At 43.4% G+C, this 15,651-nt stretch overlaps 1 protein-coding gene across 5 annotated transcripts in view; it reads left to right on the top strand.

Moving 5' to 3' along the window:
* XYLB (xylulokinase) overlaps positions 1–9,682 on the top strand; it is an 82,216-nt gene extending 72,534 nt beyond the window's left edge. For all 5 annotated transcript variants that reach the window (XM_035554438.2, XM_035554437.2, XM_035554435.2 and 2 more), the window contains 2 exons: positions 1,431–1,525; positions 9,400–9,682. In XM_035554438.2, coding sequence (XP_035410331.1) covers positions 1,431–1,525; positions 9,400–9,483 — 179 coding nt within the window. In that variant the 3' untranslated portion in view covers positions 9,484–9,682. The remainder of the gene's footprint in view (positions 1–1,430; positions 1,526–9,399) is intronic.
* Positions 9,683–15,651: the final 5,969 nt, after the last annotated feature.

The raw sequence follows: 15,651 nt of genomic DNA, 5'->3' as shown, positions 1-15,651 counted from the left end.
CTAATACCTTAGTGCTAAACAACTTGAGGAACGTGGATCAAATTGTAAAGTCCTTGTTTAGGCCAACTCAGTTTAGCCTCATTATTTCTGCTAAGAAGCTTTAGGATTTGGCCCTTAAGAAATGGATAGACTCTGCACAGGTTCATAGAAAATCCATGGCATTGCAGCAAGCATGGAAAAGATAACATCAGCCATCAGGAAAAATCAGCCAAGTTTTAATTTTAGAAGCCAATTCTGCTGTCACATTAGAACATCTGAAGACTACATGCTCTCGTGCATCTGAAAGCAGCACAGCCAAAAGCTTGAGTCAATGTGTTTAACACAAACAGCATGCTCTCCGCTTTATTTCCAGAAAAGACACAAGGGTTCTGTCAGGCAAAGTATGGCAGGACTGAAAACACTACTGTTAGGTTATCGGTATGTTCGAGGCCATAATGGGTTCCTTTTTGCACTTTGGGGGCCAAATCTCCAGACTCTTTACTCAAAATTTGCCTACTGCTTCAGAAGCCACCAGAATCTTTCCCATTTGTAATGCCACAGGCAAACTCCTTGTCCATGAATACAAGTGAGCTGCAGAGCTGTCCTTAAAGTTTCTGCAGTTATTTCATGTGTATGGAAGATGTAAATTCCCTCTGCCAGTTGGCATGTGAAATCTTGGGGCTTGGTTGACAGAGCGTTTGAGGGAAGATTTTGGATGCCATGCTGACAGAGGGACTCCTTCGCTCAGGTACTCTGCCAGCCAAGCCCCCGGGGCATGCTGTGTGTGCTTCTAAATGGCATTTTTGATTGATGCCTTCAGCTGACTCACTGTTGGCCAGGCAAAGGAATTGGGTAAAAGCAAAGACTAGTTAATATAAATGAAATATTGATGACAGGGGCTCCTTAATAACATTACAGTGTACATCTGCAAGCATGGTTTTCCAGTTAGCCGGGGGTTCTTAGCAGGTACAACAAGGAACTCCTGAAATGCTGTGATTCACTTGCAAAGCCAAATGCTATGGTAGAGGGACCCCGCTATTATTCTGCTTTGTTATATATCAATATATTTAATGACTTGTAGCTGATTTTCTTGACGCTGTTTTCACTTCCTTTTTTTGGATCACATTTTGTCCTTAAATCCCTTGCTTCCACATACTTCCACTGCTGCTTACTGTATTGTTGTAACCATAAATAATTACTGATATTGTTGAGTAGTGTTTCTGCTGCCTGCCTATTCTCCAGGGTACGAATTGAGTGATTGGCAAAAACCTCAATCACAGAGTCCCTACTTCCCACTGCATTGGAATGTAAGATCTTTCGCCATTTATCCTTCAATCCTGAATGCTGACCTGAACAGGGAAGATCAATATAAAGTATTAATTTGCCAGGGAGTCAAGGCACATCCCTCATCTTGCTTTTTGCATTGATCAGGATTGTGATTCTCATTGCAGGACTTGTAGCTGAGACAAATGTGTCCTTGGCTGATGTTGTGAAATTAGCACCGGAGCCTAGATTGGCTGTTACACCAACCACCGGGGCTGAGGAGGTGAGCAAGCTTGGAAATGTCATTTTCCTTTTCATTTCCTGTCTGCTTCAAAATGTCGTTAACTAATTTTTTTCTAATACAATAGATTAATTTAAGAATTATTTTGTTGCACAGTTCTTATTGTAAAGATTGATTTCATTCTGGGAGATGCCTAGTGTTGTAACGATGTAGTAATCTGCGTGATTACTCCAACCAGGTCTGAGATGTGTTTTCCTAACTGGGTGCGATCAGGGAGCAGAATCTGCTCCTTAAGGGACAGAAAAAGTTATAAAATAGGTAGACTTTAGATACAGGTCAGGTTGTAATGGATAATAATTGACAAAACAGTCTTTACTTGCTTGCAGCAAGCAGCATTGAAAAAAGCATGGTGGTGGAAAACATCAGAAAAATCCTTCCAGTCTGAAAGAGAGGACAGCAATTCTGTGTCTTCGCTTGTCGCTTGAAGTTGGAACAGCTAATAGCGTGCTAGCTGGGAGGATTCAGTAGTCACAGGTCTTCTTGGGACCTTGCCCACCCTGTGAATTTCAGCATATCTGAAGGTGAAGCTTGTGCTTCAGAGATAAAGCAAAACAGTCACTGTTGCTAACAGCACAGTTCTTGCCCATATCCCTGCCAAGGAAGAAATTGCAGTCTCGGGCCCTCCAGTGCAACCCCGTACCTCTCACTACTGAGTGCCAAAGGCCTTAGTTTACAACAGCTTCTGAAATACAAAGCCAGATAATAAATTAACTGTAGGATATAGCAAGATTCCTAGAGAATTCGAGTTTAAATTAGAAAGGGTAAGTCTACCTCCATCTTCAGCTGTGTAGAAACTTTTTAAATCAAGACAGCCTTACACTCTTCATTTATGAGATTTGGCTGTGCCCTAACTACAGGCAACAAGGTTTTAAAGCTTTTATTTAAACTGGGAAATTAATGATCTGCCAAAGGTACTAACTCCCAGCTACATGTGTAGTGGAGCACCAGATATCATCATGAGTAATAATAGAAATGATCATGCTGCATTGTGCCTGCCAGCATATTATTTAATTATTAACTGAGATGAAGGAGCTCAGTAATCGAATAGAAGTCCCCTTCAGAAATATTAAGACATTGAATAATTTAAACTTGATTGATCTGATCTCATTTACTCGACCTTCCCCCCTCGTTTTGAAAGATAAAATAATTAACAGCAGTGGCCTGTGCCGCATGTGTTGCAGCTGAAGGCTCCTGCAGGGCTTCGGGAGCAGCTCCCTGGTGTCTGGTTCAGCCTCCTGTTGCTGCCTTGTTTCCCCCCAAAACGCTCTCTGCTGAAAAGCTGACAGGCTGCCTTTGGTGGAGGTGGAGAGTGCTCAGAGACCTGCTTTTGACCCCCCAGTGCTGCTTCAGCTAGAAAGCTCAAGGGCAGGGAATACAGCTGTCACTCACAGAGGCCTTGCAAGAGCAGCAAGCACCTTGTGCCCCTGCAGGGGCCAGGCTAACCTAGCTGGAAGGATCAGTGGGGAATTCATTTACCTCTTTCTATTTTACTGTCTGCATAAAATGGCCTGGAAGCTAAAAGAGTTAATTATCTCCCTCTTGATACTTTTCTTCTCCTTTTCCACTTGGTTAAACCTGGCTCTCATAGCACATCTTTTTATTGGTTTTAAATGATGTACAGCAGTGAATTATTGCCCCAATGGATATGAGTGAATGATAGAGAAGGTAGTGACCAAACAGCATGCAAAGGAATAACCATGCCTCTGCGTTAGCTTTGCTTGCCAGCTTCCTTCCATTAAAAGGAGCTTCTTGCAATTACGTATTCCACACCATTTTTTTCCTTCCTGTCTTACAATTTTACAGTTGATGGTGGATTCCCTGGCTAGTTTCATGGCTGTGAAACTGCAGAAAGCCAGAGGGCCTGTCAGTAATAGTGTGTTAGCATGAACAGTGCAGTAAAAATTCATAATGTGATGAGTCAGTTTGATTCTGTTTCTTACAGAGCTGCATCTCCCTGTCCCTCCGATTTAATTCTGTTGAGTTTAGAGGCTTTCACTTAAATGACGGTTCTTTTTATAAACTTCAAAGTCATCCTGAGGTTAGGTTCTGTCTCGCTGAGGAGCTCTTCTGAAAGAGTCTGGCTAACCAATGTGAAATTGCCTGGACCACTTCCCTACATTTTCTGGACAGCTACAGCTAAGTCAGTGCGGAGAAAAAACAGTCATAACACAGCAATCTGGTCTGGTTTTTGTCCTTTCTTCCTGGTGGAGGTTGGAGGCAACATGTGCTACATCCCTGGAAGGAGGAAAACCTCCTATAGACAGAGGTCAAATGCGACAGTTTGATGTGGCTGCTTCTTTGGTGCCAAGGCTTATCCATGCAGTAGGACTTTTCAGGAACCAAAAACGCAAAAAGTGTTTCTTTGATTGCCAAAGGATTGTTTGTAATAATGAAAGTGATTTCTTTTGAAGGGAGAGGCAGGACACACAAAACAGTTCTTCCAGTTCAGTTAAGCTGATGAGCAGGTAAAATAAAGTCACGAGATGAGAAGTAGAGAGCTTGTGATGTGTGGTGAGATAGTAGTGGAAACCGAGGTCCCATAAGTTGCAACTTGTCTGGCAAAAATGTCACTTTTTCCTGTGGAAGAGACTATTCCAAAGAGGATAAATTCCTCTTTGTGGCTGACCCTAAGCCTCTTAGCTGAACACGATTTCACAGAATATTTGTAGAGTGTGGGGGCTCACCACCTTGAGCTTATTTATAATTCTGTAGATACCCAAACAGGTCATAAAGAATTCTGGTGGTAATCACTGTGCCAATAATCCTTGGCCATGACTCAACCAGGCTAGCTGAAGTCAGCTATCTGTGGGTTAACCTGATGAATTTCCTTCCCTATTTTCAGAACAACAAAAATTAGTCATCTCACCTCTTTGGAGCTGTCTTATCCCCCAAGGAAAAAGATTAATCAGAACCCACTAAGCACGACAGAAATAACCAGGAGATTCTAGAGCAATAAATATATATTAAAAGACCAAAAGAATGCATTATTATGGCATTAGAATTCAGCTCTATTTTGGTAATCTATTAAAATGGAGTTGTTTAGCTTGTTGGTTAATTAACAAAAAAGCATGAGAGGGGAACATGGTTATCTGGAGTTGATTGCTTGTGTTTATACAAACCATGTCCCTATGACATTGCATCAGATTTATTGTAATACTGTGTAGGGCTTTGTAGGGGGAAGGCATGGTGCAGTTCACTACCTCTGGATATGTATTTTTTGATCGCATTATCGACTGTACTGAGATGTAGTATTTTACAAAAATTCAAGGAGGAAAAATGTGGGAAAATGTGGACCTAACAGGTTTTCTTGACTTTGGTGAACTGCCTTGTAAGCATGTGTATTTATGGAAGTGACCCTGTTACCCAGGAAAGTTATAATGACCTATTTATTGATTTGAAATAACGATATTTTTTGTTGAGTTAGATTTTGGAGGGGGATGGTTATTTTCCAGGATTGGTGTAGGTTGGTAATTGAGTGCAAAGTAGGTAATAATAGTACAGCTATGGAAATATGATAATAGGTATCGATGGAAGTTTGATTAAAGTGATTTGTGAAGCCAGTAAATTTTTTAACCTGTTAAACTGATTCAGATATGCTTATAGAATGAATATATGAAGTAGATAAAGAGACTGGGGTGTGGTTCCTTGGAGTCGTCTTCGGGGTATTTCTAGGCACTGTCATATCCATTCTGCTTTAAGCATATTCGTTCTGTGTTAAAAAAGGTGAACAACTGCCATGATTTTAAAAATAAAATATCTGTTTCTCTTGATTTTTTTAAGCAATTCTCTGATGCTGAAGTAATTTGAATGTGGTTTAAAGAAAAAAAAGGAACCTATCAAAAGTAGCAAGTGTTTGCAAGGGACTGATTGATTTTAATCTATTCAGGGTAGATTAAATGTTCTTGGGTAGATTAAAATTAGATAATCATCAGCATCATCTTTATAATTTGTAAATTTTGAATTGCTCCAATCATTGGCTAACACAGCATTGCCGGAGACAGAAGGATCCGTGAGGATTGTCACTTGTAATAATTTGTAGCTGGTTTTGCTTGTAGAGGGACAAAGTCCCATTTTTCTAGACGTTGCATGAGGAAATATTAACAGCCGTATTAAGTTTATAGGCTAGTACTATGGTGAGATAAAATACGAGGATGACACTTGATTTGGACTAGAGAGCAAGGTACATTTATTTGAACATGTTTTCCAGGAAAGGCAGGTCAAGTTTTTCCTCTGTTATACAATGTAATATGTATCATTACCATTTTCTTATTTATTTGTGGGATTGTCGGAGTGTGGCCAAGTTGTCCCAGGAGTGAAGTTTAGGGTTTGTAAATGAAGCCATCGGAGTATTGCTAATGTTGCAGAGTAGGCTACAGAGATAAGCAGGAGAAAAGGCCATAATATAGCAAGGACAATTAAATTATGGACAATAATAAGGTTCATGTTGTGATACATGTAATTACTTTTGTTAAATATCATGCTCTGATATATTAGGTTTGAAGCTATGACAGAGAGGGAATTTATGTACTTGAGTTTTTATGCATCATTGAGAGTTCTTTATTCCCTTTGGACCTCAATGAGAAAAATAAATCTATATAATTGCCTCAGGAAAAAGGGTCCTGGAATCGCTTAGGAGGAGTTGCCTGAGGTTTTGCAGAGGCAGTTCAGTCGTGGCAGATGTGGAGATGCATCTTTCACAAATGTAGCTGGCTGCGTGCTCAGGCCAGGTTCTCAGCTGATGCTTTGGCATTTCTTGCATGTACTTCATGGGAGCAGTGCTGCTTCGGCCCCAAACTTTATCTGCTGTAAGGTTGGCATGAAAAGCACAGCTTATGAAAAGCTTGAAGCACTGCTGCCCTTACCAGCCATGAGGTATTGCAGCCAAATTCTCTAATGAAGAGGAATTTAAAACTTTGTGTTAGTCCTTTGAACTGTGCTGCTGTTTTTTTCTTTTTTTTTGTTCCTCTAACCCCAATTGAAAATAAATAGAGTACAAGAAATGGTCTTGAATTTAGTTGTTGTTTTCATTTTTTCAGATGGTACACAATGCAACATTCATTTACACTAATGGCTGGGAAGGTTATTGCCAATGCCTGAATTTTGTCAATTAGCAGGCTAAGTGCTTAAGTCCAATAAACAGGAAAAGGAACTGTTATCAGTAAACGTGGTTGTCCATTTATTTTGACACATTTTAATTTAGAGTGATGTATTAACAATAATGCTTCCCAGCCTTCCAGTGAATGTGCGGTTGTATATTTTGTAAAAGCACTGCTGGGTAAGTAATAAGGAGCCTCCTTTCTTAGCAGCTGAGCATACTTGCCAATGCATCTCTGTGGTGCTGAAACCTTGTTGAGAAACACCGAGGGTTTTCCAAATTTACAGAACAGCAAAGTAAGAAATAGCGAAGCTTGATTATAAATGCTTCAGTGAATAAAAGAGCTGGTTTTGTCTGGTATGCTGATACTCCTGGTATAGCTGTAGTTGCCTGCTCAATATTTTGTTTACTGTGATGTGCGCGTTTAGCAGAAATGGGAGCAACAATATTATTCGGGAACATGAAAAGAATATGTGTATGTACTTCACTGAACACCGAAGGTCCCCGTGTAGTCAGTTAAAAACGGCATGCTGAGTCATGTGGCATTTAATAATAGTATTGGTTTTATTTGCTAACTCCGTAATCTGCATAAACCTCCATGGGCCTCAACATCACTGTCCTGTAGAGAAGAGGAGCTGGGGCACGTGCATGTTAAATGACTTGCCCGAGGCCACTGAGTTAGCCTGTTGCACAGGAAAGAGGGAGTAGATTTCTCTATTTTAATCTAAATTTAATCTATTTTAATCTTAAATTTAAGGCATTGTAAGACTCTGGTGTAATCACTGTGAGATGGAGGTCATGGCTAGAGAACAGTGCTTGCTTGCTGTACGTGCTTCTTCTCTTCTTCCCCTTGATGTACTTCATCTGTTGAAGAAATGTACTTTACCTGCTGCGACATCATGTTGGTGAAAGGGAGAAGTTGATCAAAACAGGCTCCTGCTGCAGAATGTGTCTATTAGGTCTCTCTCACCTGCCCTAGAGGAAGGTGGAAGTGGGACTGAAGCAGTGCCTCCAGGTTTCACTCAGCAGACTGACACAACCCTTTAGGAAGAGGGAAGCAAGAACTGCATTATATAACTGGATCACAAGAACAGAACACTCCAGTTCTTTATTTCTTAGATGAGAAAATTCTGCAAACACTTCATGTTTCTTTTCTTTCATCTGAGAAAATGACTGGTGCAGATACTGAGGCCAGTGCAGGACTGTGCACAAAACTCCGCAAGAACAGCACTGTCTTCTCCTACAGCCTCACAGTTTGCACTCAAAACATCTCCCTCCTGAATTTTTCATGCACATACCGTTGTTGGTTGTGGCTCTTATGTGGAAGGGGATAACATGCCTTTAAATGCTGGATCTCACTTATTGATGAGAGCAGTAATTCAGTTTACTGGGTATGATTCATTGTGGCTCTGTAACCTCTCTGATCCCGGAGCCAGGAGCGAGACTGTCCTGATTATGTATAGCATCAGTGCAGAGGGCTCGTAGACTAGACTGGCGGCCCATAGGATTCAGTGCAGCAGGGATATGACCTTATGGCATCCTCCTAAGGACTGCTCGAGCTTGTACCAGACCCTACACTGGCTCCTGGCTGTCCCTTCTTTATGCTAAGGCCAGTGAATGAGGGAAGCTGTCCTGGCGTGGCATGTCAAATTACATTTTTATTAGACAGTTAAAACTAGACATAGGAGATAATGAAGCGGTTTATTTAGCAGATCTGGAAGCATCATAGTTTTAGGTTGGAGCCTACAGTAGGGCTAGGCTTTATTTGGGATTTCTGCTATGTAACCTGGTCATGTACAAGCAGCTCATCTTCTAAGATATGTCCTGTGATGAATTTGAAACAGAAGAAAGAAAAAAAAAAAAAAAGGGAAAAAGAAAGGGGGGGAGATGAGTGAAGCAAATCCCAGCATGGATCTTGCCCATATCCAAAAGCCCAAGACATGATTCAGTGTGGGGTTTTGAATGTTTGATTCTTGATTGTACTTTTCATAGATGGAACAATTCTGGATCTAAAAATTCCTGGTGGATTCCAGCTAAAGAAATAGGAGAAAGCTACTCGTATGCTCGGTGTGGTTGTGGAAAGGAGCTGGGTCTTCGTTTGTGCCCTGGGATTGCAGGGCAAGGAGCCAGGCCATGAGCACATTGTAGATGGGGAGGACTGTGGTGTTGGAAGGCGTGAGGGAGAGGACAAGCTAAAGGAGATAAGAGAGTACAAGAGGGGTGGGAGAGGGAGTGGGAAGTGTACTTCAGAAAGCCCCAGTCAGCACATTGGCCAGGGAGGACCTTTTTGCAGTGGTATTTCAGTGTGCTAGGGGGTGGCGGCGTGCCTATTAGCAAGGCAGAGGAGGAGGGGACAGAGGCAGCGATCCGTCCCGAGGGAGGGAGGCAAGGACAGAGTTCTGCCTGGGTGGTCAGGACAGCTATAACTGGGGGGGCACACCAGGCTCGGAGAGGTGACTTTATCAGAGCTGCTTCCTCTGGAATCAATGACTTCTGCTTATAGCAAGAACGCAATCACAATAAGAACAACCTGCATGTGTCATAAAATTAGGCTATAAAGGAGACGGTAAAAAGGACGGTAACATTTGAAGAAGGAAGACGCTGCAGCGTTTTCTTTGGTATATTGGGGGAAAAAAACTTGAAACCTTCAGGTGCCTATGAAGATGCTACATTTCTCAGGTCTGAAGATATTTTTAACTGCAGTGTGATTTAAAAATCTGATTTTTCAAATTAGACGTATTTGTTTCTTTTTCTTTTTTAGCTCTATCGTCCACTTCTGAAAAGATATGCAGAGCTTGAGCAGAAGGTGATCTACAACCCAACCTCTTCTTGTCCTGCGAAATAATAAGCAAAATTTATACGTTGGCTGCAGTGGACTCCCAAGGAGATCAAAAGAGATTTGCTCAGAATTTACTGGAGTTGTTTAAATCATTTTTTCCTCATTGTAGATGAATAATTTTTAAGTGGCTGAGTTGGAGTGTGTTGATGGAAAAAGTTACATTGTGATCGAAACCCTAATTAAAAAAAAATCTTATTGTTCTGTGTGTGTGACTTCAGTTTTTCTTGAGTGCTTTTCAGATGGTGCTTGCTGTTTTGGAATAGCTGGCTGACCAAGTCACGTCCATTGTGTATACGAATCACTCCACCCATCTCCATCAGCTTTGATTCCGTGTGTTCAGTGTGCTAGACTCTCTACGTACCCATCTAGTACAGTATCTAAATTCCACAACCTCTTCCACCTACATAATTTATCTATGTTTACATCTTTGCCCACATAATACCACCAGAAAGCTGAAGCATACTTCTTCCCGTTTTTCTTCAGTACGTAGGGGATGTGTTCTGTGAAGGCTGATGAAAGCTTTTGACCGCTCCCTGGGATCCTCAGAAAAGGGGAATTCTTGTTACCTGACACTATGGAAAGTCTGCTGTGTGATGGAACATGATGTGACTGGGTTTTAGAAATTGGAAATCGCAGAGGCATTTGTAGACACATTGAATTTGCCCTGTGTGATGCCCACATAGCTGCACAAAGTTTTATCTGACGACAGTTTTGAAAAGATGAAAATAAGGGTCAGATGTGAAAAGATTTAGATGCTTTCTTTCTGTTTCCATAAAGAGTCAGTTTCATCTGCATAACTGTTTGCAGTTATGCTGTTTTCCTTTCCTCCTTCAGGTGTCATGGCCATGTTGTTTGTTTCATGCTGAGTGTGTGTGCAGAAGAAACAGGGCAGGAAAGTCACGGTTTTTTTTTTTGTTTTGTTTTGTTTTTTGTTTTTAATACCACCAGTATACCATTTTTCTTTCTTGGAAGTGCTGAGCAGAATGCTGAGCTGTCTTTCTCTGATGCTACTCTTCCACTTCAAATGTTTCAGTCCAGATTAAGTAGATGCTAGCTGAGGAAAATCTCAGAGAAAATACAGATCTTTCTACAGAGATGCGTGGAAGTCACAGAATTCGAGTGAACATCCTAAATCACCCTCTGCAAGTGGGAACACTTTATTGCACCATTGTACAGTGCCAATATTTTTCCCTTAGGATAAAATTTCTTCTGGGAATAAAGTAGGCTTGTTTTAATGTAAATGACTGAAGTCTTTCTTCTGTTCTTGCAGAAGTTGTAAAGTGCCTAGGGAGCAAGGCAGGGAATTGTAGGGAGGAGAAGATCTCTTTATTGAGTATTTGCTGGAGATGGGTGACTCAGATTTGTGTTCTTCACCTTACAGCGGGGTAGGAGCACTCACCTTGTCCCTGCCGCATCTCTGTGGTGGGAGTGGGAACCCTTTGCAATGACTCACCTCGTGAGGGGAGGGGGAATGAGCACGTTCCTCCTTTGCTCTCCCTTTTATCTATGAGTATGAGCATTGTGAGTATGAACAGTGCCTTTTTTGTTCGTAACTGAATAATTGTAACTTCGCTTGATATTAGCAAGATTACTCAGCAGGGTCAAGAATTACATTTCCGAGTTTCTAAAGCAGGTTTCTTTTAAGCAATTGCTTTAAAACGTGGCATTATAAATACACATTTATCTCTTTTATGTGCTTATTATTCTGAGTCCCAAGGTACAGTGCTAAAACATGTAATACTTCTTACAAGCCTCCTTCAGCAGTTGCTCTGTCATTGAGAAAGACTGTGAAAAGGCACCAAGGAATTTGTTAATGCGAGTTAAGTGATGCCTACTAGTTTGTCATCATTAATCATTAGCTGGTTACTAATTGATAGAGGTGGGTTTCTGAGGTGTTTTAGGTTTGTCTGGTTTTGCTCACAGTTTGAGTAGCTCAGCTGGCTTACCAGAGTGAGAAGACTGATGCCTCGTACAGCTTTGTGGCTTTGCCAGTGAAATAAGAGATTCTGTTCCTTGCTTAGCTGAAGAAAGTAAGCAAGCTCACGTCTCCCAGCTCATAGCACAGTACTACTAGGCACAAGGACGTGGTTTTTTTTGGTAGTCAGCGCATCTCTAGATTATTAGCAGTACTGTTAGTGGGGTATTGCTTAGGTGGTTTAGCTACTTTCAGGGCCTGAGCTCTTCTCTGTGTTCAAGGCTGTATTGCAGCCACGTATGTCCATTCCCAGCCACAGTAAGTCATGCTGGGCAGGGCTGGGGCTCTCTGATGTGTCCTGTGTCAGCATTAAAATGGTTTCCTCAGGGTAACTGATGCACTGTGTGCTTGCTGCAGGAGTCTCTGTGAAAAGACTCGGATGCAAGACTCTGAAAGACCAGAAGCTGAGCACCACTGAATTATAGTATTGCTGTGGTGATGGGTTTATTAGGGCTGGCCGCTGAGGAACAGTGTCTAGAGTATAAGAATTTATATTCTTATTTTAGACAACCTCTTTTTTTAGAATTTATTTTAGACAACCTCTTTTTTTTTTTTTTTCTTTTTCTAGCTCACCAAGGTTGCACATGTTCACTGACTAGTGTCAGATAGAATAAGACTCAATAAATCTCCCCCTAGAAAAGTCCTTTGAAAAGATGCAGCTGTAAGAATTCACGGAATCACAGAATTGTAGGGGTTGGAAGGGACCTCCAGAGATCATCGGGTCCAGCCCCCCTGCCAAAGCAGGTTCCCTAGAGCAGGTTGCTCAGGTAGGCGTCCAGATGGCCCTTGAATATCTCCAGAGACGGAGACTCCACAACCTCCCTGGGCAGCCTGTTCAAGAGAACTCATAAATGGTTTGAAACAGAATGAGGCAAGAGAACTCATAAATGGTTTGAAAGAGATTTATAGCAGCATGACTGAAAAGGAGGAGAAGAAAGAATTACACATGACACCTCCTAGTACAAAAAAGAAAGAGCTCTACATGAAAGGATCGGTTGGCAGATTGAAAACAAACAGAAGAATGTCCTTCTTCACACTTCATGCAGCTGAGCTGTCGGTCTGGCTGCAGACATGGCAGATGCCAAAAAGGGCCACAGTGAAAAAAACACCCAAAGCTGCACAGTGAAGAAGTCCTCAGGGGCCGCAGTGAAGAAAACACAAATAGCTGCATGATGAAAAACTCCTCAGGGCCTGGAATGAGAGAAAAACACCAAAAGTTAAAAGATGAAGCACTTGTCAGGGGCAACAAGGTGAAAACAACACCAAAAGCTGCATGATGAAGCTCTCCTCAGAGAAACCATGGTGAGGAGAACCCCAAAAGCTGGATGGTGCAGAACTCCTCAGGGCCGCTGTGAAGAAAATGCCCAACGCTGCACGATGAGGAACTCCTCAGTAGCCGAAGTGAAGAGAACCCCAAAAGTTGGATGGTGAAGAACTCCTCAGGGCCGTAGTGAAGAAAACACCAAAAGCTGCACGCAGAAGCACTCCTCAGGGGCCACAAGGAGAAAAGACGAAAAGCTCCACGAAGAATTAATCCTCAAGTGCCACAGTGAAGAAAACACAAAGAGCTGAATGATGAAGCCCTCTTCAGGGGAAACGTGGTTTGGGAAAAACCCCAAAAACCTGGACGATGCAGAACTCCACAGGGCCGCAGTGAAGAAAACACCCAAAGCTGCACGATGAAGCACTCCTCAGGGTAAACGTGGTGAAGAGAACCCCAAAAGCTGGACAATGTAGAACTCCTCAAGGGCTGCAGTGAAGAAAATAGCAAACGCTGCTCGACAAAGCAAACCTAAGGGGCCGAAGTGAAGAGAACCCCAAAAGATCGATGATGAAGAACTCCTCAGGGCTGTAGTGAAGACAACACCAAAAGCTGCACACAGAAGCACTCCTCAGGGCAACAAGGAGAAGAAAAAAAAAAGCTCCACGAAGAATTACTCCTCAAGCGCCATAGTGAAGAAAACACGAAGAGCTGAATGCTGAAGCCCTCTTCAGGGGAAACGTGGTGTGGGGAAAACCCCCATAAGGTGAACGATGAAGAACTCCTCAGGGTCGTAGTGAAGAAAACACCAAAGCTGCCCAACAAAGCATTCCTCAGAGGCTGCAGTGAAGAAACACCAAAAGCTGGACGATGAAGTTCTCCTCAGGGAAAACGTGGTGAAGAGATCCCCAAAAGTTGCATGATGAAGAACTCCTCATGGGCTGCAATGAAGAAAACACCAAAAGCTGCACGCAGAAGCACTCCTCAGGGCCTGGAACGAGAAAGAAAAAACATCAAATGTTGGAAGGTGAAGCACTTCTCAGGGGCAACAAGGTGAAAGCAACACCAAAAGCTGCATGATGAAGCTTTCCTCAGGGAAACCATGGTGAGGAGAACCCCAGAAGCTGGACGGTGCAGAACTCCTCAGGGCCGTAAAGAAGAAAACACCCAAAGCAGCATGATGATGCACTCCTCAGGGTCCCAAAGTGAAGAGAACCCCAAAAGCTGCACGATGAAGAACTCTGGGTCAACGTGGGGAAGAGAAACCCAGAAGCTGGACGATGCAGAACTCCCCAAGGGCCGCAGTGAAGAAAATAGCAAACGCTGCTCGACAAAGCAAACCTAAGGGGCCGAAGTGAAGAGAACCCCAAAAGATCGATGATGAAGAACTCCTCAGGGCCATAGTGAAGAAAACACCAAAAGCTGCACACAGAAGCACTCCTCAGGGCAACAAGGAGAAGAAAAAACAAAAAGCTTCACGAAGAATTACTCCTCAAGTGCCATAGTGAAGAAAACACGAAGAGCTAAGTGATGAAGCCCTCTTCAGGGGAAACGTGGTGTGGGGAAAATCCCCAAAAGCTGCACGATGAAGAACTCCTCAAGGCTCTAGTGAAGAAAACACCAAAAGCTGCATGATGAACTCCTTTGGGTAAACGTGGTAAAGAGAACTCCAAAAGCTGGACGATGCAGAACTCCACAGGGCTGCAGTGAAGAAAATTCCCAAAGCTGCATGATGAAGAACTCCTCAGGGTAAATGTAATGAAGAGAACCCCAAAAGCTGCACAATAAAGAACTCCTCAGGGCCATAGTGAAAAAACACCAAAAGCTGCATGCAGAAGCACTCCTCAGGGCCTGGATGAGAAAAAAAACAACACACCAAATGTTAAAAGATGAAGCACTTGTCAGGGGCAACAAGGTGAAAACAACACCAAAAGCTGCATGATGAAGCTCTCCTCAGGGAAACCATGGTGAGGAGAACACCAAAAGCTGGACGGTGCAGAACTCCTCAGGGTCGCAGCGATGAAAACACCAAAAGCTGCATGATGATGCATTCCTCAGGGTCCCAAAGTGAAGAGAACCCCAAAAGCTGCACGATGAAGAACTCCTCAGGGACCACAAGGTGAAGAAAACACGAAAAGCTCCACGAAAAATGACTCCTCAAGTGGCACAGTAAAAAAAAAAAAAATAAGAAACACACACGAAAAGCAGAATGATGAAGCACTCCTTGGGGGAAACGTGGTGTGGAGAACCCCAAAAGCTGCATGGTGAAGACGTCCTCAGGGAAACACAGTGAAGGAAAAACAAAAAGCTGCCCCCAGAAGCACTCCTCAGGGGCCACAAGCAGCCCACCGGCCGCGCCTTGCCTGTGCGTTGCCATCACTGGAGTGCTGCAGTCCCAGCACACCCAGCACCATGTCACCCACCCAGCCCTGTGACGCCTCTGCTCCCTCACAGTCAGGCGCCGCCCCATTGGCCGCCTGCCTTGGCGCCTCTGGGCGCAGCCAATAGCGAGGCCGCTTGCGCTTGTTGCTAGGCAGCATGGAGCTGTGGCACCCAGTGGGCGCCAGGAGGCTGCAGGGCGGTGCCGGCCTCCCAGGGCTGAGGCCTCCCTGACACCACCTCCAGCTCTGCCTCGCCTTGCCCCCCGGCCCTCCAAGAGACAGGTTTTTACGATAGGAGCACGCAAACTGCTCCAGCGAGGTGGCAGAGGCATGGTGTAGGGCACACTGACGTTGCCCGTCAATAAAACCCTCTGAGCTCGGCCAGTCAGCCAGTTCCCAACCCACCTTACTGTCCACGGCTCTATCCCACACTTTCTCAGCTGTGGTAGCAGGATGTCCTGGGAGACAGTATCAAAAGCCTTGCTGTTCAAGATAGATGACATCCACTGCTCTCACCCCATCTACCCAGCTGGTAATGCCATCATAGAAGGCTATGA

The sequence above is a fragment of the Cygnus atratus genome, chromosome 2 (genome assembly GCF_013377495.2).
Source record: "Cygnus atratus isolate AKBS03 ecotype Queensland, Australia chromosome 2, CAtr_DNAZoo_HiC_assembly, whole genome shotgun sequence".
Taxonomy (NCBI): domain Eukaryota; kingdom Metazoa; phylum Chordata; class Aves; order Anseriformes; family Anatidae; genus Cygnus; species Cygnus atratus.
The sequence above is the reverse complement of the archived record's forward strand: the minus strand, read 5'-3'. Positions and strand labels throughout refer to the sequence as shown.